The sequence below is a fragment of the Somniosus microcephalus genome, chromosome 8 (genome assembly GCF_052327205.1).
Source record: "Somniosus microcephalus isolate GS21.2 chromosome 8, FLI_Smic_1.0, whole genome shotgun sequence".
In the NCBI taxonomy this organism is placed as follows: domain Eukaryota; kingdom Metazoa; phylum Chordata; class Chondrichthyes; order Squaliformes; family Somniosidae; genus Somniosus; species Somniosus microcephalus.
This window is the reverse complement of record NC_140994.1, coordinates 158,001,210-158,023,117: the sequence shown is the minus strand read 5'-3', so window position 1 is coordinate 158,023,117 and position 21,908 is coordinate 158,001,210. Positions and strand designations below refer to the sequence as shown.

General features: G+C 46.2%; 1 protein-coding gene across 1 annotated transcript in view; it reads left to right on the top strand.

Moving 5' to 3' along the window:
• Positions 1-21,908, top strand: part of cdhr2 (cadherin related family member 2) — a 243,476-nt gene that overhangs the window by 139,845 nt on the left and 81,723 nt on the right. Inside the window, exons 13-14 of the mRNA XM_085995270.1 lie at positions 655-810; positions 4,043-4,207. Of these exons, the coding sequence (XP_085851396.1) occupies positions 655-810; positions 4,043-4,207 (321 nt within the window). The remainder of the gene's footprint in view (positions 1-654; positions 811-4,042; positions 4,208-21,908) is intronic.

The window sequence follows — 21,908 nt, the reverse complement described above, 5'->3', positions numbered from 1 at the left end:
TTTAATTTCTGTGGAGCCACAAGTGCTCCTTCTAGCACCATAAAAATACTCCGGGCCATTGCCGGTCCAGGTGCACTCCACTCCCTCCGCTTTGCTAATCCCCTTCCCAGGATCGACTTGTGGTCGGAATTGGTCAGGCCCCGTCCGGCAAGCTGCATTGGGATGCCCGATTGGCAGCCTCAGCTCATTGGCATGAGTTGAATTTCTTCCATGTAGTACCTGCCAATTTTTTGATATTATTACCCAATTAAAAATAAATATAACTGTTGCTTTAGTCAGTAAACTGTTGTATTATAATGTCTACTATTTTGTAGCAAGTTTAATAATGTGAGACTACGTTAAATCTAGTAAACTTCCTAAAACTAAGGGTATAATTGTTAATCTCTTGGATGCACACCTCTGTGAGGACCGAGTTTAGAACAGGTACAGCTCCTGGGTCATAGGAGACAAGCTCTGCTGACAGGAACCTCAGTTACACTGTTGGTGGAGAAGACTGTTCTATACAAACACAAAATTGTGCAATTTGTATTGTTCCAATGGGAAAATATGTGATTATATTGTAAAGCTCTGTTGAAAACCTGATCTGTGACTTTGTTTCATCTTTGTTGTTTGTGCATAAAGTAACAATGTTGTTTACTTTGTGTACAACTACAGGGTATTAATGCAACCTTCATGCTGTACCTGGATGGACAACATGCATCTGTTTTTACGGTTTCCCCAGAAGAGATCAGAAATATGGGAATGGTACAGATAATGGTGAAAAACCCATCTGCCATTGATTATGAGCTGCTGAATGTTATAAACATTGAGGTAATATTTGTTTCAATAATATAAATATAGCATTTTTCAGAAAGTTGCATAGTTGTATTTTTTCTCCTACCTTTAATATTGTGATTGCTTACAGTGAAGGACTATTAGGGTGTGAAATTGTTCTTTGGGAAAAGCACAGAACAGACGTTAGTGAATCAGCTACCATTTTACACCAAGCCTGATTTTCATTTCCATTAGGCGCAGTGTAAAACGGGCTGCCGATTCGCTATCATCAATTTTGTGCTTTTGCAGAAGACCAATTTTATTTTCTTAGAGTTTTCTTGGGTCTCATTAGAGTTTATGCTAAAAGTGCCAATTTTCCAGACTAACCTACTGATAGTACAGCAACACTTGGTGTATACTCTATATGAAGCACAATTTTAACTAACAAATCACTGTGTGATAATGAAACCTCAAAAAGATCACTTATTAAGAATAGTTTCTTTCAAACTTCTTTGAAACTGAAATCTGTAGATCAATATCTCATTGCTTAAGCAAACATATCTTCAAAAACAACAACCTGCACTTGTATAGTTCATTTAACATAAAGAAATGTCCCAAGGTACTCCACAAATGGGAGTAAGGAAAAGGAATGCTAAGCCAGGAAGGGATAAGAGGGGTGAGCTTCACCTTAGTCAGAGAGATGCATCTTGTGGGTGTTGTTAAAGGTGGAGACATAGAGAGGTTGAGGGGAGCAGTTCAAAAGAGTAGGACTGAGGCAACTGAAAGCTGTGCCAACAATAGTGGGGCAAAGGAAGGGGGGGGGGGGCGTGGAGAATGCACAAAAGGCCAGAGTCAGAAGAATGGAGTTTTCTGGAGGGGATAAAGAGATAGAGGAGATTGCCGATATAAGGCCATGGAGAAATTCATAGATGAGGTAATGATTTTAAAGATTACGCGTTGTGGGACAGGAGGCGAGTGTAGGTCAGCAAGAATGGGATTGATGGGCGAATAGGACTTTGTGCGTGCCAGGAAGTGCACAGCAGAGTTTTAGACAAGTTGGACGATGAAGGATGGAAGGGGAGCAATGAAAGTGTTAGAGCAATCGAGTCTGGAGGTGACAAAGGCAGAGGAGCTGAGGTAGGGATAGAGGCCAGCAATGCTTTGAAGGTGGAACTAAGCGGTGATGATAGGTAGGATGTGGGGTATCAAGAATTGAAAAGGATGAGGGATAAGGCACCCATTTATTTCACTTGAAAACCTTCACCTTCTGTCCATAATTGTATTAGCACGTTTATGAAGGAAGCCAGTGTAGATAGACCTTGTCTACAATATTTATACATAAGATAGTTCTGCAGTTATTCAATCCTTTACAACTCTTTCTAGCTTGAATGGGATTTCACAGCAAGCCATGAGTGTTGGACTGTGACCCATTAAAATTAGGATTAGAATTCTTCTGGCAAAGGTTTAACCATATTATTCTGAACTAGTCACTTGCATTTCCTGGTCAAACTTAGCTCGAGTTAATAATTGTTATTAACACTGTATCTTCAAGTGCAGCTGTGACAGCATTTGAGATGTGGAGTGGAGGAAAGCAGAGCTTTGTATGCCCACATTCAAAAGTCTGCAGAAGGCCTCTGAGTTTATCACTGATTTGAAGAGCTGATGAGACAGCCCACATTGGCAGTTCTATAACTCCCTTTTCTCTCTAATACCTTGAATGTGTAGTTGCCTCCCAAATCCATGCCCATCTTTCTTTGAATCTCCTCAATCAAGTTTCTGCTCCACCACAGCACCGAAATGGCCTGAACCAAAGTCACAAACTACATTCTCTGTGACTGTGCCCATGGTACATTATTCCTCCTCATCCTCATCGACCACGCTGTTGCCTTTAGCACAGCCGACCACATCATCCTCCTCCAATGCCTCTCCTCTGTTGTTCAGCTCAGTGGGACTACTCTTGCTATCCGTTCATAGCCAGAGCATCTCCAGCGATGGCTTTTCTTCCTGCCCCTGCAACGTTACCTCTGGAGTCCCCTAAGAATGATTCTTACCCCCCTCCTCTACCTCATCTACAAGCTGCCGCTTAGCAAAGCCATCTGCAGACATGGTGTCAGCTTCCACATGTATGCTGATGACATCTACCTCTAACTCTCTGGCCCCTCAAGTGCCTCTGTTTTATCAGACTGCTTAACTGACATCCAGTGTTGAATGAATCCAATTACCTCCAGCTAAACATTGGTAAGACCCGAAGCCATCATCTTCAACCTCCATTACAACCTCCATACCCTTGGCACCAGTTCCATCCCCTGCCTCGTACCACTGTCTCAAGCTGAACCAGACTGTGTCCTATTTGAGTCCAAGTTAACATTCCTACCCCATATCTTTCCTATCACAAAGGTTGCCTACTTCTACCTCTGTAACATCACCCACCTCCACCCCACCTCAACCCATCTGCTGCTGAAACCCTCATCTATGCTTTTTTCACATCCAGGATCAATGATTCCAATGCTTTCCTGGATGGTCTCCCATCCTCCACTGTCTGTAACTTCAGCTCATTCAGCAAAACTCTGCTATCCCTATCCTAACTCGCACCAAGTCCCGCTCACCCATCTTCTCTTCTTCTTCACTGACCTACATTGTCTCTTGGTGCCACAGCAACTCAAATTTAAAATTCTCATCCACGTTTAAATTCCTTCATGGTCTACCTCATCTCTGTAACCTTCGCCAGATCTGCAACACCCCACTTGTCGAACTTTCCGTTCACTGACTTGGCCTCGTGTACATTTTTCCTTCCCTTCACCCCACCATTGGCGGCTGTGCCTTTAGCCATCTAGGCCTCATGCCCTGGAATTCCCTCCCTAAAGATCTCCGTCTCTCCATCTCACTCTCCTCCAAACGCTCCTTAGAACCCACCCCTTCAAGCTTTTAAACACACTTCCTAATATCTCCATTTTTGGCTTAGTGTTTATTTTTTCCTCCCTCCTTTATGAAGTATCATGGGATTTTTTTTCTATGTTAAGGTGTTGTACAAATGCAGTTATTGTTATGATTGTGTTTTGGTAAAAACATGTCAAAATTTATCAGTGCACCATTGGGGCCAAAACTGCAATATAAAGACAGAATAAATTGCCATCAGAAAGCTCAAATAATTTTGGAATGGTCATTCGTATGAGATAGGTGAGAGTTAGCAAAAAATCATTTGGCTTGTTACAACAATCAGCAATTTGGTTTACAATCCTGTGTGCAGAATGGTAACTGAATAATAATTTATTTTAAAATTCTTTGCTAGATTGTTGCAAATGATACAACCAATCCGACCAACTGTTGCGCCAGAGCTAATATCACGATCAACATTTTTGATATTAATGATCACAGCCCAGAGTTCCCACAACAAACATACTTCCTTACTGTGAAAGAACATGCGAAGATTGGGACTGTAATTAATACTATTACTGTAAGTTCTATTTTACCATTATTCAACATAAACTGAAATAATGCAACTTTATTCTAAATCTCTGAAATAATGTATTTATGCACAACCCCCAAGTACTTTAGGTGTTAAAGAGTCTCTGACATGGCCAAGATGGGGTCTTGAGCGTCAACGCCTGGTTAGCCTACCTTTAGTGCAAGACGCCATCTTGTTAAAGGAGTTTAAGTGTGTGCTGGGTTGGCTGCACTGAGGATGATTAAGGCTCTGACTAACTCCTAATGCTCATTAGAGTCTGCATGCCATTTTGCTGGCTAGTGCTGCAATTAGTAACATTTCCTAACAGCGACTAGCTGAACATGACTAAAGAAGTCATTGGTGAGTGTAACGATCAATAACATGTCATTCTATAGTGGACACTAGGTGGAGCCGTAGAGCTGTGTAGAGCTGTATATAGCTGTATGTATAAGACTACACTACCCAGCTGTATATATATTAAGACTACATTACCCATGAGACACTAGGCTACCCACAAGGCAGCAGTCAAGATGGAAGCCTCTACAGATGCTGTACCTAGTCCACATGTGCTCAATAAAGTAACTAGCAAAAGCTAGCTGTGTTCATAATAAGAATGTCTATTTATTAATGAACATAAGAGTGAGGATTGCGGTCGCTCCATAAAGCCAGTTTCAATTTTCACTGTTCATTTGCTGCTGGACATCGACTAACTTCACTGTGTTTGATACACATCGGGAGACATTCTGGACCACCTTGTCAAGACTTCACCAACACACTATCAATATTTATTCCAGTAATTCTCTGAGGATTTCAGCTAAAGAGAGTGAGTGCTGTGCTACTGTACCTTATTAGTTACCTTATAGGAGTCACCAGGAGAAAGGGAGTGGTTGGTGATGGGGATCTTGCTAGGGGTTCTCTTTGGTCTGGACATGGAATAGGAGGAGGAGATGAGGCCAGGCAGAGCTGGAGGAGAGAGGGAGAGGAGGGACAGGAGGGCAAGGATGGCTCCAGATTCGTGGTGACTTGCTGCATGCTCCACAATCTGGTGATCATGAGAGACCAGCTGTTGCCACCAGCAATTGTGCCAGAGGGTCAAGCTCAGGAGCCACAAGAGGAGGAAGATGACGGGGACCAGGGGAAGCACGAGAGGATTCCAATTAGATGGCCTGCACCTGGGAGGGATGCTTGCCATCATCTAATTGAAGACCGCTTTTGAGAGAAGTCCTCCACCATCAGGCTTCAGCGCACTGTTACAACATGCCTTACCTTCTGCGACTGCGGATCCATCAACAAGTCCACCATCTCCATTCAATCCTTTCAATCCCTTCCCCATGAAGAACACAATAAAAAAGGCCGCAAATTCCACTACTACCCAATTACCATAATCACACTTTATCTGGAGCAAAAACAAACAATGAAAACATGACACAAAAAGCAGCACTTAGAAATATTAAATGATTCACCCTGGTGCTTACCCTTAGTGGCTATCCTATAAGTGCTCTTGCCTACTCTGGTGCTTCTACGATGTGCAACCCGAGTGGCTGCAGCATGTGAAGTGGATAGCTGCTGAGAATCTGAAGAGGGCAGTTCAGATGCTCTCCTACGACATCCTTGAAAGGCTGTGGGCCATGTTGGCCCCACCTCAGACTGGGCTCAGACCATCATAGCATGGGCTTGAGCAGTCTGGGCTGCATGGCTGGGAGGCAACTGCAAGGGCAATGGTGGAGTGGAGGGGGAGGGAGTAGGAATGCTGCCATTCGGAGAGAGACCAGTCAGTTCCTGCTCCATGGTTCCCATGCCACTACCTCAGGGCGTCTGTTCAGCCAGTCCACTGATCTGCTGGAGGAGAGATCTCAGGGCAGCTGAGACACTTTGGGCTCGATTTTCCAAGCCAATGTCCCAGGAGGCGGGTACCTGACAGGTAGTTAACAGGCAGTTTTTTGCCTAATCCCTATTTTTAGCCCTGAAGTGCGGGCTGTCCGACAGCTCCGAACCACGCCAAGTCGGAGTCCTGCCTCCAAAAGCTCCCCATTGACAAAATCGAGCCCTCTGTAAGCCCGTTTCAACTGAGGAGCCCAGAGCCACCATTGTAAAATCCGCACCTCAATAATACACGGACTTCGGGAGAACAGTTTAACAGGTACTTTACTGAACCAGAGGCAGCTTGAAACTGAAACTACAGAAGCCTGCTAGGGCCTTTTATACAGGGGTGGTCACTGCCGGTACTGCAGTCTAAGACCAGTTATTCCCTTAAAGGTACATACACAACAGTTCCTCCCCTTTTAGATAAACAGTACATAACATTCATTTAACAACTAAATAATAACTAATTACAATTACAATTTCCTCAGTAATATATACATCAACTGAAATAGTCATTTATAAGTTCAGTCTTTGAGGAGGCTTCCTGATCCGGACTGGATAGCGCCTTTCTTGAGTGTCCTGTTCTGGCGGTGGAGTCAATTCTGGCTCATTGTCATTGGTTGGTTCGTCAGCTTCCAATACCCCTGCTTCTGAGGTAGACGCAATCTGTACTTCGGGCTCATTACCAGGTGCACATGCTTGTGGTACAGGTTTGGCTTGTTCCTGTGACTCTAGTATCTGGTCAGCATGGCGTCTCACGATGCTCTCTCCAACGTCCACTGTGTACATTAGTGGTCCCTGCTGTGTGCATATCGTGCCTGGCTGCCATTTTTCTGTTCGGTAGTCGCGGGCCAAGACTGGTTGCCCTATCTTGAAGCTCCTGGTTGGCTTCTCATTTATGTGCTGGAACTGCTTATCCTCAACATCTCGTCTTATGTTTGGTCTGAGCAAATCCAAGTGACATCTTAGTCTCCGGTTGAAAAACAGTATGGCTGGAGTTTGGTTGGTTACTGCATGTGTCGCATTCCGGTAAGCAAACAGGAAGTTATCCACCTTGTGTTGCAGTGATATGTCGTCATTATACATTGCATTTATGGCCTTTTTAAAGGTCTGAACAAACCTCTCAGCCAATCCATTTGTGGCTGGATGATATGGGGCAGATGTGTAATGTTTCACCCCATTATTCTTCAGGAACCTCCAGAAATCCTCAGACACAAACTGTGGGCCATTGTCGGAACAGATCTGTTCTGGCAACCCATTCCTGGCGAAGATGGTCCTTAGGACTGCAATAGTTTTCTCCGTGGTGGTGGAGGACATTTTAATGACCTCTGGCCATTTCGAATGGGCATCCACAGCGATTAGAAACATTGAGTCCATAAATGGACCAGCGAAATCAATGTGTACCCGTTGCCATGGAGATGAGGGCCCCTCCCATGGATGTAGCGGGGCCTGTGGTGGAGCGTTTTGGACCTTCTGGCATCCTGTGCATCTCTTGGTCATATCCTCGATTTCTTTATCGATTCCTGGCCACCACACAAACACCCTGGCTAGGCTCTTCATTTTTACCCCTCCCAGATGACCCTCGTGAAGCTCATTGAGTACTCTATCTCTCAACTTGGGTGGAATTACCACTCGGGATCCACACATCAAGGTTCCCCGGCACACTGACAGCTGTTCCCTCCTTGGCGAGAATGCTGGCAACAGTGAGTCGCCATATGCTGGCCATCCCTTCACCGTCAAATCATAGATTCGAGAGAGTGTCGGGTCATTTCGGGTTTCCTTCTCAATACTTGCGTTTGTAACAGGCAAACATTCGACTATGGTCGCATGGAATATCTCCACCGGGTCCACTGCAGGTGCTTCTTCCGCCATAGGCAACGGTAGGCGCGACAGCCCATCGGCATTTCCATGTTGTTTCGTACCTTTGTACTCTATGTCATACTGATGTGCCCCTAGAAAAAGTGACCATCTTTGCAGCCTTTGCGCCGTCATCACCGGAACGCCCTTCTTTGGGTTAAAAATTGAGACCAGGGGTTGATGATCAGTCAGTAGGGTGAATTTCTGCCTGTGCAGATAGTGATTGAACTTCTTCACCCCCCACACCAGGCTGAGGGCCTCCCTGTCAATCTGGGCGTAGTTACGCTCGGCTGAGGTTAGCGAGTGCGATGCAAAGGCTATTGGCCTCTCTGAACTGTCATGGAATTTGTGTGACAGCACCGCTCCAATGCTGTAAGGTGACGCATCACATGCCAACCGAATCGGTAGTGTTGGGTTGTAGTGGGCCAATACTTCTTTTGAAGTGATTTGGCATTTACATTTCTGAAAGGCACGCTTACACTCATCACTCCATTTCCATGTTACACCAGTTTGAAGGAGGGCGTTCAGTGGGTGCAGGATTGTGGATAAATTCGGCAAGAACTTATGGTAATAGTTCACCAACCCGAGGAACGACCTCAGTTGTGACACATTTTCTGGTGCTGGAGCCTTGACTACAGCCTCAATCTTGTCCGGCGACTTATGCAACCCTTCCTCATCAATCATGTGGCCACAATACGAGATTTGTCTCCTGAAGAACTCGCATTTGGGACAGTTGGCTCGTAGCCCATATTCCTGTAATCTCGTGAGCACCTGTTCCAGGTTGGCAAGTTGTTCATTGTCATTTTCGCCCGTAACCAGGATGTCGTCCAAATAGCACTGGGTCCCCGGGATCCCTTGCAGGACTTCATAATCATAATCATAATCATAATCAACTTTATTGTCATTGTTAGTGCACAAGTGCAGTACAACGAAATGTAGGCTTGCGGCTCCCGAGAGTGTACATTTAGATTAAGACATTTAAACATTCAACATACATTTGGCTTGTAATACATTAACGTAAACATAACCATAATAAAGTGCATTGGCAGATGTGCAGGCTTTAGAGTTTATTTGTGGAGTTCAGTAGGATGACAGCCCTGGGAAAGAAGCTGTTCCTAAATCTGGTCGTACGGGTGCGAATGCACCTGTAGCGTCTCCCAGATGGCAGGAGGGCGAACAGACTGTGGCTGGGGTGGGTAGGGTCTTTGATGATGGACCGTGACCTCCGTGAACAGCATTTCTGGTATATGTGCTCTATGGTCGGTAGCCGGTAGCCGGTAGCCCTCTGCCACATAGCCAGGGCCGATGCTACCCCAAATACCAGTCGATTGTACTGGTAAAGGCCTTTGTGAGTGTTTATCATGAGGTATTTCCTAGATGCTTCTTCCACCTCCATTTGTAGATACGCTTGAGCCAGGTCAATCTTTGTAAAATGTTTCCCTCCAGATAGTGAGGCGAAAATATCTTCTATCTGCGGAAGCGGATAATGTACTGTGTGCAGGACTGGGTTCACAGTCACCTTGAAGTCCCCACAGATGCGAACCTTCCTTGGCTCCCCAGGCGTGCTGCTCAATGCTTTCTTCATTACAGGAACGATGGGTGTGGCCCACTCGCTCCAGTCCACCTCAGACAGCACCCCCGAACGCTCCAGACTCTCCAGTTCAGCTTCCACAGCTGGGCGTATCGCATATGGCACCGGTCTGGCCGTGAAAAATTTTGGGGTTACATTATCCTCAATCTTTATGGTTGCCTTTACTCCTTTTAGAGTCCCAAGTCCTTGTTGGAACACCTCTTCCGCGTCAGATAGAATTTGTGACAGACGTCCAGGTGCGACGTCATCATCTTTTTTGTCAGTCACAGTTAGTGCCAGAATGGAATGCCAATCCAATTGTCGTCTTCGGATCCATTCACGTCCCAATAATGGTGGTCCTCCATCTCGTAGTATATACATGTATAGTTTCTGTGTTTCCTTTCCGTTATATTCAACTGGCACCCTTATTTTTCCTCTGGGGTAGACCTTTTGCCCCGTGTATGTCTTCAATACAATGGACGTGTCCTTTAAGGGTATGTGTGAGAATAGCCGCTCATAGTCTCGTCAATTCATGACAGTTAGGGCTGATCCTGTGTCCAATTCCATCTTCACTGGGGACCCTGCTATCATGAGGGTGACCTAAATGGTTCGGTGATCTTCTTTTGCGATCACGTTGTGTAACTTTAAACAACTTAGTCGCCTGCTCCCGGAGTCCTTATCACTCTCCTGATCTTCTGAACTACTATCTGTCAGTTTCTTTACTTTCCTGTACTGTTTCTTAGTAGTTCTTGTCGTGTTGGTCTTCTTTCCCGACCTGCAGACTCTTGCTATATGTCCCATTTTCCCGCATTGCCTGCATATTTTGTCTTTAAACCAGCAGTTCTTCTGCTCATGGGTTGTTCTACCGCAGCGATAGCACTTTTCGGCTCCATACGCCATTTCGTTAGCGCTGTATTCTTGTGGTTTCTGTTGTATTTCCGCAGCTCCCCGTGCTGCTGCTTCGTAGGATACTGCCACGCTGAAAGCCTGTTCTAGCGTCAGGTCCTTTTTTGAAAGTAGTCGTTTCTGGGTTCCTTCACGCTGGAGCCCGCAGACAAACTTATCCCGTAAGGTGTCTGCCAGTCCTGCTCCGAACTGGCAGTGCTTCGATAACTTGCGTAGATCCGTAAGATAGTCAGCATTGCTCTCATCTTTGTGTTGGTTTCTTTTATGGAACTTGAATCTTTCTGCTATCAGCAGTGGTGTAGGGCTTAGATGTTCCTGTAAGATATGAACAATCTCCTCAAAACTTTTCTCCATTGGTTTAGCTGGGGTAATTAAATTCCGCAATAGGCCGTACGTACTCGCACCCATCAGATTTAATAATACCGACGCCCTCTTTCCATCAGCCACCTCATTTGCTTTGCAGTACACTTCAATTCTTTCCACATACGTGGTCCAGTCTTCTACCTCGTTGTCGAAAGCAGTGATACTGCCACTTTTCGGCATCTTGGCCGATTTAAAATGGCGCCTCCCGCGCTTTTGCTTCTTCCCCAATGGAATAAAATGGCGCCTCCCGCGCTTTTGCTTCTTCCCCAATGGGATAAAATGGTGCCTCCCACGCTTTTGCTTCTTCCCCTTACTGCCACGCTGCACCTAGCGTTCTACGGGGTAATGGTGGCGACCGGCAGCTTCGGCGTGTCTCGCTTTCCTTCCCCCCCCATTTAGTTTCTCTCCGCTGTCCTGTTCTTGAGCACCGACCACGCCCTGTGCGCTCCACCCTCCCTCTCTTGTTTTCTTTTCCCGGCGACACTGCGCGGCCCAATTTGTAGAGCCGCTCAATCGAGCTTGAGCCCGCCGCAGTCCAGAAGGGTCAGCGCGCTACCTGCTACCAGCACGATTCGCTGGAACCACAGTCTCTCCCGCAATTCTCCAAACACCGATGGATTCTTTGGGCGGTTGCCCTCGGTCGGCGCCCGTTGCTCAGACTACGACCTTCCAGGGCCTTCCTTTCAGGCGAGATCCCCGTGAGATGATGCCACCCTGCAGGTGAGTTCGAACTTACTCGTCGCCACTGTAAAGTCCGCGCCTCAATAATACACGGACTTCGGGAGAACAGTTTAACAGGTACTTTACTGAACAAGAGGCAGCTTCAAACTGAAACTACAGAAGCCTGCTAGGGCCTTTTATACAGGGGTGGTCACTGCCGGTACTGCAGTCTAAGACCAGTTATTCCCTTAAAGGTACATACACAACAACCATGGCAGCTGTATGGGCTTCCGTGGCAGCACTGTCATTACATGCAAGCTGCTTGACATTCCATGGAAGCTGCAATGACTGCAGTGGAAGCTGCGACCTCAGTCATCATATGCTGCATGATGTTTGGCTCCACAGGTCGTTGGATGGAATTGGCCAGCCTCTCCACGTTGGAGAGGATGGGTTCCAGGATCTCTGTCAAGCCATGGGACAAGCCGGAGGCAGACTCCTCCATCCCCCTAGCAATGACCTATAAGCTTTCAGGCAGGCTGTCCACTGCACCAAGCATTTGTTTGGTTAAACCCATCAGCCGCCTTCTGAAGCTTGGTTCTGCAAAGTCCTCATTTGACTCCTCTGCAGGAGAACTAGTATGTGACCTTGCCCCCTGGCAAGGTGGGTCCTCTGGCGTCCCTTCCACCCGGCGTGGCTACTGCCCATCAGTGCTTGATGTGTGGCACAGTGAGGATCCGTGTTCTACCCTAACCTTTAAGTTACACGTGGTGCCAGTCTCTGAGCTGGTGCCTGCCACAGTGGTAGCGATTGACGCAATGCCTTCTGCCTCGCTCTCCTCCTCTTCGTCCGGGGGGGCAAGGTGGCTCTTCCTCCTCTTCCTATTCCTTCAGGGGTTGAGGTGGATCTTGCTCCAGGGAGCCTGCAACGATAAAGCTAGAAGGGTGTAGCATGTGTAGCCATTATACGAGGATGTGTGTGATGAGACCATATGGATTTTGTGAATAAGGATAGGTTTGGGGAATTAGGGATCAGGACAAGTTGTGGATATCTAAGGAAGCTGGAGTGGCTACATATCTCTAAGCTATATGACCTCTGCTCTACCTGTGGCCACGATGTCTGCCACTCTCCTCCCGACTTCTGCCAGCACTGCCTCCTCAAGGGGAGTGATCTCATGGAATTGTGCTTCCCCTGCCCTGGTCAGGTCCTGCTGGTGCTTGTTATATGCTATCCTAGAAGAGAAAGAGTGGTGATTGTGAATTAGTGCATTGGCAGGTGTGTTTGGCTGCGTGATGCCTCGCATAGTTGAAGAGCTGTGAGATGTGTCTGAGGTGTGAGTAGTGCTTGTGAAGGATGCTATAGTGTGGCTTGGGTGAATGTCAGTGTATTTTCAGATGGTGGATGCAATGTGTTGAAGTTGTGATGCTGGTGATGGTGAAGTTATTGCGAAGTATGTTTGTGAGATGGGATCTTACCTTGACCGCTCATGTCAAAATGTTACATTTTTTGCAGCGCTGAAGCCATGTCCTGGGAGCAGTGCTCCTGGCTGTGACCTCCTCGATGATCTCCTCCCACATCCGCCGCATTAGATGCCTATGTGGCCACCTTCCGCCCTGTGGGTACAGGACATCCCTCCTCCACCAGGACCTCCACTGCCACCTCTGAGAACCTGTGCGCCCTCTCCCTTGGTCCCTGAGCCACCCTAATACATGCCGTTGTCCGTCAGCCAGCGCACTCCACACCTTCATTGGAAGTGTGTGTATGGAGGCTACATATACTGCTCCAGGAATATTGCTCCTAATCAGCTTGAGTGGCAAACGTGCACATTTAAATCATGGTAATCAGCAATTAGCCCCAAAATTGCGGGTTAAACTAGACTTTTAAACAGGCGCATCTTATTAGCACAGCACCCACTGAGTGCCTGTTTTCATCCTTTCCCCAAAATAACCCCCAATGTTTTTTAGCAATGCATCTGAAAAACATTTGCCTTCTGATGGATTCTTGCAGAGATGGGCTTGGTTTTACCAGGCTCGTGGAGGTGGGTTTGGAGGCATGTGAGTTGCCAAATTGCAAAAAATTGGTGGTCAGGTCCGATCCTGCCTCCGAGCAATTTTCCCACATTTGTGTTTTCAGACCCTGTTTCCATCCCTCCTCCAAGAGGCGGGATAGGCCCTTAAGGCCCTTAACAAAGACTTAATTGCCTCTATAATCCCATTTTAAGAGGCCTTTCTGATTTTACCACTTCTCCCATGTCCTACACGCCTCCTCTGGAACACGCCAGTGAATCCTGGCGGCCTCACAATTGGATTGCTTACGAACAGCTGCAGCTCCACCATTAAAAATGAGTTTTCACCAATGATCATTTGCAGGTGGCAGAACTTTGTTTTCTCAGGCCTGGGGGATCTTTTAGCAGGCATACTCATTGTTGTGGAAGTTTGGAGCCTGACACCCATCTTCAGTGTGACCTGCTGGGAAACCCCTCTCCCTACCTTGACTGAGTGCTTCCTCAACTGAGGCATATACCAGAAGCATGGCGACCAGTTATTTCCTTTCCTCCTGGACATCAGATTCGGATGAAGTCCAGCTGCGGCAGCAGCAGAACCCATGAACAACAGCACCACCAACAGCAGCAGCAACAACAGGAGCGCCAAGCTGCTGCTCACCCACCTGAAGCTGCACAGGCCAGAAGGCGCCAGCGCGCGACCACATTGCTGCCCGGGATGCAAGGGGCGCACTCATGTTGGCCAGATTTGCATAAGCTGCACAATCAAACACTTTTGTCTCGCTCCTTCTTACCAGACCATCGACAATGGACAAGAATCTACGGATTCCTATTACTCTGACCAGCATATTGACAATTGCAAGTCGCCCTAAGCCCTCAATGTGGAAGTCCCATTTGCGAAATGACACAGGCCACAACTTCAACAGGTTGCCATCAAATCTGTTTGTGATACCATGACAAGGATGGCTGGTCAAAAAACAATACATCACAACACCCAAATGAATACCCTTGTGACTACTTGTGCTTTATCTTCCTCTTACGCGTGCTCCTACGTGGTGCTTCCCCTGTGGCTTCAGCAGATGTGGTGACCCCTTGCTCACTTTCTTGCTGCTCCTGTCTCGATGCCTTTGGCGGGCATCATAGAAACATAGGAGATAGGAGCAGGAGTTGTCTTGTTTTGCACACATTGTACAAAAATAATAACTTGCAGGACAATGGAGTATTACAGTTTAACTCTTTTATTAAGCATTAGGTCTGTGATCTTATAGCAGCACCATGGGGAAAAGCCTGGCATTAGGACCCCTAGCCTGGGTTTTCAAAACAATAGTAGTCCTTATAGATGCCTGCAGGCCAATGACAACTCAGCATGTGATCACATGTGAATATAATAGGTATTCCTTACAGATGCCTGCGGGCCAATGATAATTCAATATGCAAATGTTACATCCCCTTTCTTTTAAAAGAAAAATGTTATGCATTACTTTTAAACCTTTCTTCTACATAATGTTCTCGGTAGCATAAACATATAAGTAAACTCAGCATTTAACTAGCACTGAAAACATCTCAACGTTTCAATAACGATGTACAGTTTTTTTAGGGCAGCGATCCACCTACACCCTTTGACAGTTCACAAGTCAAGGATAACTCTAGGCTTGACCTCTCGTCCCGACCTTGTGTGGTATGGAACTGAGCATGCTCCTGAATTGGTCAACAATTCAGGTTCAGGTTTAGGTTCAGGTAAGTATGATGTGTTTTATGTATTGCTCTGTTCATCACACTCTGTTGAACTGATCCTCTCGTCGGAATGACGGTGTTGTTCCTTGGTGCTCAGGAGGTGCCTGTGATTGCGGCGGTATACCTGTCCTTCTGGGGTGCGGACGTGATACGATCGCGAAGTGTCAGCTGGCTGGATGACGACTGCTGGCTTCCAGTAGTCATGCTCCTGGATTCTGACGGATTCTCCATTGTGCAGCGGAGGCAGTAGTCTAGCTGACCTGTCATTGTATCTCTTTTGGTGTTGCTGTCTCTGTACACGTTTTGCATGCACTTGCTTGCAGCTGACGACCTCTGGCTGCAGCTGCTGGTTGGTGCTAGGAACGATTGAGCGAAGTCTGCGGCTCATCAACAGCTGTGCTGGTGACTTTAAGTTGCCAACCGGAGTGTTGCGGTACTCAAGGAGACTGATGTAGGTGTCTCTTTTGTCCACTTTGGCTTTGTCCATGAGTGTTTTTGCAATCTGGACAGTTTTTTCAGCAAGGCCATTACTTTGAGGATAATGTGGGCTTGATGTGACATGTGTGAAATCCCATGCCTTGGCAAACGACTCGAACTCTTTTGATTTGTATTGGGGGCCATTGTCTGAGATTAAAGTCTCTACCATGCCATGCCTGGCAAAGGCTGCCTTTAGCTTGTGGATCACAGCTGCAGATGTGGTGCTGTGAAGCTTGTCCAGTTCAAAAAATCTGCTGTAGTAATCAACAGTCACTATGTAGTCCTCATTGTTCCATGTGAACAGATCCGTTGCCGCGACCTGCCAGGGCCTGTCTGGGATACAGTGAGGTATCATGGGCTCTTTGACATTTGATGGGGGCGTTCTGGACAAATGGAACATTTTCCGACAATGTCCTCAATGTGTTTGCACATTCCGGGCCAAAACGTAATGTTATGTGCTCTTTGTTTGCATTTTTCCATGCCCATATGTCCAGCATGAATTTTTGTCAACATCTCTTCTCTGAGACTGGTAGGAATGATGATTTTCTCCCCTTTGAAGACGATTCTGTTGATTTGTGACAGTTCGTCTCTGTGGTTCCAGAATTCAGATATGCTCTGAGGGCATTTCCTCCTTTCCTTAGGCCATCCTTCATGTATGACTTTGCTCAGCAGTGTGAGTTGTGCATCTTTCTCTGTTGCTGCTCGGATCTCCTTCAGTTTTGAGTCACTCACAGGTAAGCTGTTGTACACCATGTGCACCTGCACATCCATGCCTTCACTGAGGCTGCTGTCCTGGTAGCTAAGAGTCTTTCTGGAGAGCATGTCTGTGGCAGGAATGTCTTTGCCTGGATGGTGAATGATTGTGAAGTCGTACTTCTGTAGCTGAAGTATCATTCTCTGTAGCCTTGGTGGGGCTGCGGCTAGTGGTTTCCTCATGATTGACTCGAGGGGTTTGTGGTCGGATTCCACAATGACTTGTCGGCCATAGATGTACTGGTGGAAATGTTTACATCCAAACAGAATTGCATATAGCTCTTTCTCGATTTGAGCATAGTTGACTTCACTGTCTTTGAGAGATCTGGAAGCGTAGCCGATGGGCTTTCCTTCTTGCAGTAATACTGTGCCTAGTCCATGCTTTGGTGCGTCCACTTGTAGTCTGAGCTCTTTGTTGGGGTCAAAGTAGGCAAGAACTGGTCCTGGTTCTCTGGTGATTAGGTCTTTCATTTTCTGAAATGCTGTGTCATGTTGTTTGTCCCACAGGAACTCATTATTGTTTGAGCAACTGACGCATGGGTGCGTTGATTTCGGAGAGGCTCGGGGCAAACTTGGCTAAGTAGTTAACCATGCCTAGTACTGTCTCTAGCTCTGCGCGGTTCTTCGGCGGCTCCATCTTCTTGATGGCGGAGATTTTCTCTGGATCCGGCTTAATGCCATCAGTTGAGAGGCGATGCCCGAAATAACTGATCTCCATGGATCCGATTATGCTTTTCTCGGGATTGAGCCGAATATCTTTCTCCTGTGATCTTTGTAGCATCGCACGGATGTTCCTGTCATGTTCCTCTCTATTCCTGCCATAGATGAGGATGTCGTCTACGATTGCGACTACTCCGTTGAGGCCTTCATAGGTTTCGTCGATCTACCGCTGGAATTCATCCTGAGCTGAGATAAGACCAAATGGTAAATGCAGAAATCGGTAGCATCCAAATGGTGTGTTGAACGTTGTTAGCTTAGATGACTGTTCTGTGAGCTTGATAGTCCAGTATCCTGATCGTGCGTCCATTACACTGAAGTAACGTGCTCCCACTAGCTTGGGTGTGATGTCATCTAGCATTGGTAAAGGGTAATGAGGGCGTTTGATTACCTTGTTCAAACCTCTGGCGTCGAGACAGACTCTGAGCTTGCCTGTACGTGGTTTCTCAACCACCACTAACGCGTTGACCCACTCTGTTGGTTCTGTTTCCCGGTCGATGATTTCTGTATTCTCCATGCTCTGCAGCTCCTCCTTCAGACAACTACGTAGAGCAAGGGGTATCCTTCTCAGTGGGCAAACCACAGTGGTTGCTGCTGGATCAAGGTGAATAGTGCATTCACCTGGGAATAGTCCGATTCCTTTGAAAATGCCAGCAAACTCCTCCATGACTGTCTGCTTCTCAACTGGTGCTGTCAATGATAGCACTAGATTGACGAGGTCCATGTCTAAACATGCCTTTAGACCTAGCACTGGAGGTGCTTGAGTGTCAATAATGTAGAAGTCCAACATCATGTCGCTTTCTTTGTACTTGCATCTCATCACGCATGTACCTTTTACAATGAGCTGCTCACCCCCATAGCTGGTCAATCTGCGTGAGGTGGGCTGTAGCTCACACTCATCCTTCAAGCTTTGATACTCACTCAGAGGAATTACATTAACCTGAGCTCCAGTGTCTAGTTTAAACCTAAGCTCTGTGCCCTCTTTTCCTATCTCAATATCGGCAAAGGCTTGCTCAGTCTCTGAAATCTGTTTTTTCTGTGACACAGAATCAATAAACAGCTCCTCTGCATTTGGCTCGCTATCTGGCATTTGGCTGTCACACACTGTGTGTACTGTTATTCCAGAAACAGTCCTGCAAACTTTAGCAAAGTGGTTCCGTTTACCACATTTAGCACATTGCCTTCCTTTGGCAGGGCAATGCTCCTTTTCCCCATGCACCTTGTTTCCACAATATTCACAGTTTTTGAAGCGATTTATGTCTGTGTCGCTCATTTTTAGAACTCTCTCTGTTCTTTCTGTTCTGAAACACACTCTCTGGGCGGTGTTGTTTGGTGTGTGTCTATTAACTGTGTGCACTGTCTGTTCACTCGAGCTGCTCATGGCGCTGGTTATGGATTTCAACTGTGCTTGGGCTATCTCATGCGATCTAGCTATGTCCATAGCTTTGTCCAGCGTTAGCCCGGACCCAACATTCAAAAGTTTCTCTCTCACTTTAGCTGAATGTATTCCAAACACGATGTGGTCTCTGACCATCTCATCTTTATCTGCATATTCACAGTCTTTTACCAGCAGTTTTAACACAGTCATGAACTGTTCAAACGACTCACTAGCTCCTTGCACTTTCTCCTGAAACCTGTACCTAGCGAATATCGTATTTGTCTTGGGCATCACATATGCTTCAAAATGGTCAAAATAACTTTCCAGTACCTTTGCTTCATCCGCGGTGAGAGACCATGTGTTAAAAATGTCTCTCCCTTTTTCTCCGATCCACAGGAGTAGGTAGCTGCATCTTTCTTCCTCCCCTTTGCTTTTCAGCGGACCCGAGAACATCAACTCCACGTGTTGCTTGAACTTGCGCCATTCTACAGGTAAGTTCAAAGATCTCCAATCCATTCGAGGCAAGGGAGCTCCAACGATGTCCATTTTCAATCCCTGTTCTGACACCATGTCTTGTTTTGCACACTTTGTACAAAAATAATAACTTGCAGGACAATGGAGTATTACAGTTTAACTCTTTTATTAAGCATTAGGTCTGTGATCTTATAGCAGCACCATGGGGAAAAGCCTGGCATTAGGACCCCTAGCCTGGGTTTTCAAAACAATAGTAGTCCTTACAGATGCCTGCAGGCCAATGACAACACAGCATGTGATCACATGTGAACATAATAGGTATTCCTTACAGATGCCTGCGGGCCAATGATAATTCAATATGCAAATGTTACAGGAGTAGGCCATTCGGCCCTTCGAGCCTGCTCCGCCATTCAATGCGATCATGGCTGATCATGCAATTTCAATACCCGGTCCCTGCTTTCTCCCCATACCCCTGGATCCCTTTAGCCTTAAGAAATATATCCAACTCCTTCTTGAATATATTTAATGAATTGGCTTCTACTGCCTTCTGTGGTAGAGAGTTCCACAGGTTCACCACTCTCTGGGTGAAGAAATTCCTCCTCATTTCTGTCCTCAATGGCCTATCCCTTATCCTTAGACTGTGACCCTGGTTCCGGACTCCCCGACCATCGGGAACACCCTTCCTGCATCTAGTCTGTCCAGTCCTGTCAGAATTTTATAAGTTTCAATGAGATCCCCTCATTCTTCTAAACTCCAGCGAGTACAAGCCCAATCGTCCCAATCTCTCCTCATATGTCATTCCTGCCATCCCAGGAATCAACCTGGTGAATCTTCGCTGAACTCCTTCCATGGCAAGAACATCCTTCCTCAGATAAGGCGACCAAAACTGCACACAATACTCAAGATGTGGTCTCACCAAGGCCCTGTACAACTGCAGCAAGACATCCTTGCTCCTGTACTCAAACCCTCTCGCTACGAAGGCCAACATACCATTTGCCTTCTTAACCGCCTGCTGCACCTGCATGCTTACCTTCAGCGACTGGTGCACAAGGACACCCAGGTCTCGTTGCACTTCTCCTTCTCCCAATCTATTGCCATTCAGATAATAATCTGCCTTCCTGTTTTTGCCACCAAAGTGGATAACCTCACATTTATCCATGTTATATTGCATCTGCCATGCTTTTGCCCAATCACCCAACCTATCCAAATCATCCTGGAGTTTCTCAGCATCCTCCTCACAGCACACACACCCACCCAGCTTTGTGTCATCTGCAAATTTGGAGATATTACATCTAGTTCCCTTGTCTAGATCATTAATATATATTGTGATAGCTGGGGTCCAAGGACCGATCCCTGCGCTACCCCACTAGTCACTGCCTGCCACTCGGAAAAAGACCCGTTTATTCCAACTCTTTGCTTTCTGTCTGCCAACCAGTTCTCTATCCAAGTCAATACCTTGCCCCTAATCCCATGTGCCTTAACTTTACATGCTAATATTTTATGCGGCACCTTATCGAAAGCTTTCTGAAAGTCCAAATACACCACATCCACTGGTTCTCCCTTATCTATTTTACCAGTTACATCCTCAAAAAATTCCAGTAGATTAGTCAAGCACGATTTACCTTTTGTAAATCCATGTTGACTTTGTCCGATCCTGTCACTGTTTTCCAAGTGCTCTGCTATTACATCTTTTATAATGGACTCTAGCATTTCCCCCACTACCGATGTCAGGCTTACCGGTCTGCAATTCCCCGTTTTCTCTCTACCACCTTTTTTGAACAGTGGGGTAACATTAGCTACCCTCCAATCCATGGGTACTTTTCCAGATTCCATCGAATGTTGGAAGATGATCAGCAATGCATCTACTATTTCTAGGGCCACTTCCTTAAGTACCCTAGGATGTAGATTATCAGGCCCTGGGGATTTATCGGCCTTCAATCCCATCAATTTCTCTAACACCATTTCCCTACGAATACTGATTTCTTTCAGTTCCTCCCTTTCATCAGACCCTATGTTCCCTGACATCTCTGGGAGTTTATTTGTGTCCTCCTTTTTGAAGACAGAACCAAAATATGCATTTAATTGGTCTGCCATTTCTTTGTTCCCCATTATAAATTCCCCTGATTCTGACTGCAAGGGACCTACGCTTGACTTCACCAATCTTTTTCTCTTCACATATCTATAAAAGCTTTTACAGTCAGTTTTAATGTTCCCTGCAAGCTTACTCTCACATTAAATTTTCCCCTTCTTTATAAATCCCTTTGTCCTCCTTTGTTGAATTCTAAACTGCTCCCAATCCTCAGGTTTACTGCTTATTCTGGCCAATTTATATGTGCTCTCCTTGGATCTTATGCTACCCCTAATTTCCCTTGTTAGCCACGGTTGACTCACCTTTGTTGTTTTATTTTTATGCCAAACTGGGACGAACAAATTCTGTAGTTCATCCATGCGGTCTTTGAATGTTTGCGATTGTCTATCCTCCGTCAACCCTTTGTGTGACATTCCCCAATCAATCCTACCCAACTCGCGCCTCAGACCATCGTAGTTTCCTTTATTTAAATTCAGGACCCTAGTCTCTGAGTCAACTACTTCATTCTCCATCTTAATGAAGAATTCGATCATATTATGATCGCTCCGACCCAAGGGACCTCGTACAACAAGATTGCTAATTAATCCTTTCTCATTACCTAATACCCAGTCTAAGATGGCATGATCTCTGGTTGGTTCCTCGACATATTGGTCCAGGAAACCATCCCGTAAACACTCCAGAAATTCCTCCTCCACAGTATTGTTACCAATTTGGTTAGCCCAATCTATATGTAGATTAAAGTCACCCATGATGACTGCTGTGCCCTTATTGCACGCTTCTCTTATTTCCCTTTTAATGCCATCCCCAACCTCCGCATTACTGTTTGGTGGTCTATATACCACTCCCACTAACGTTTTCTGCCCCTTGGTA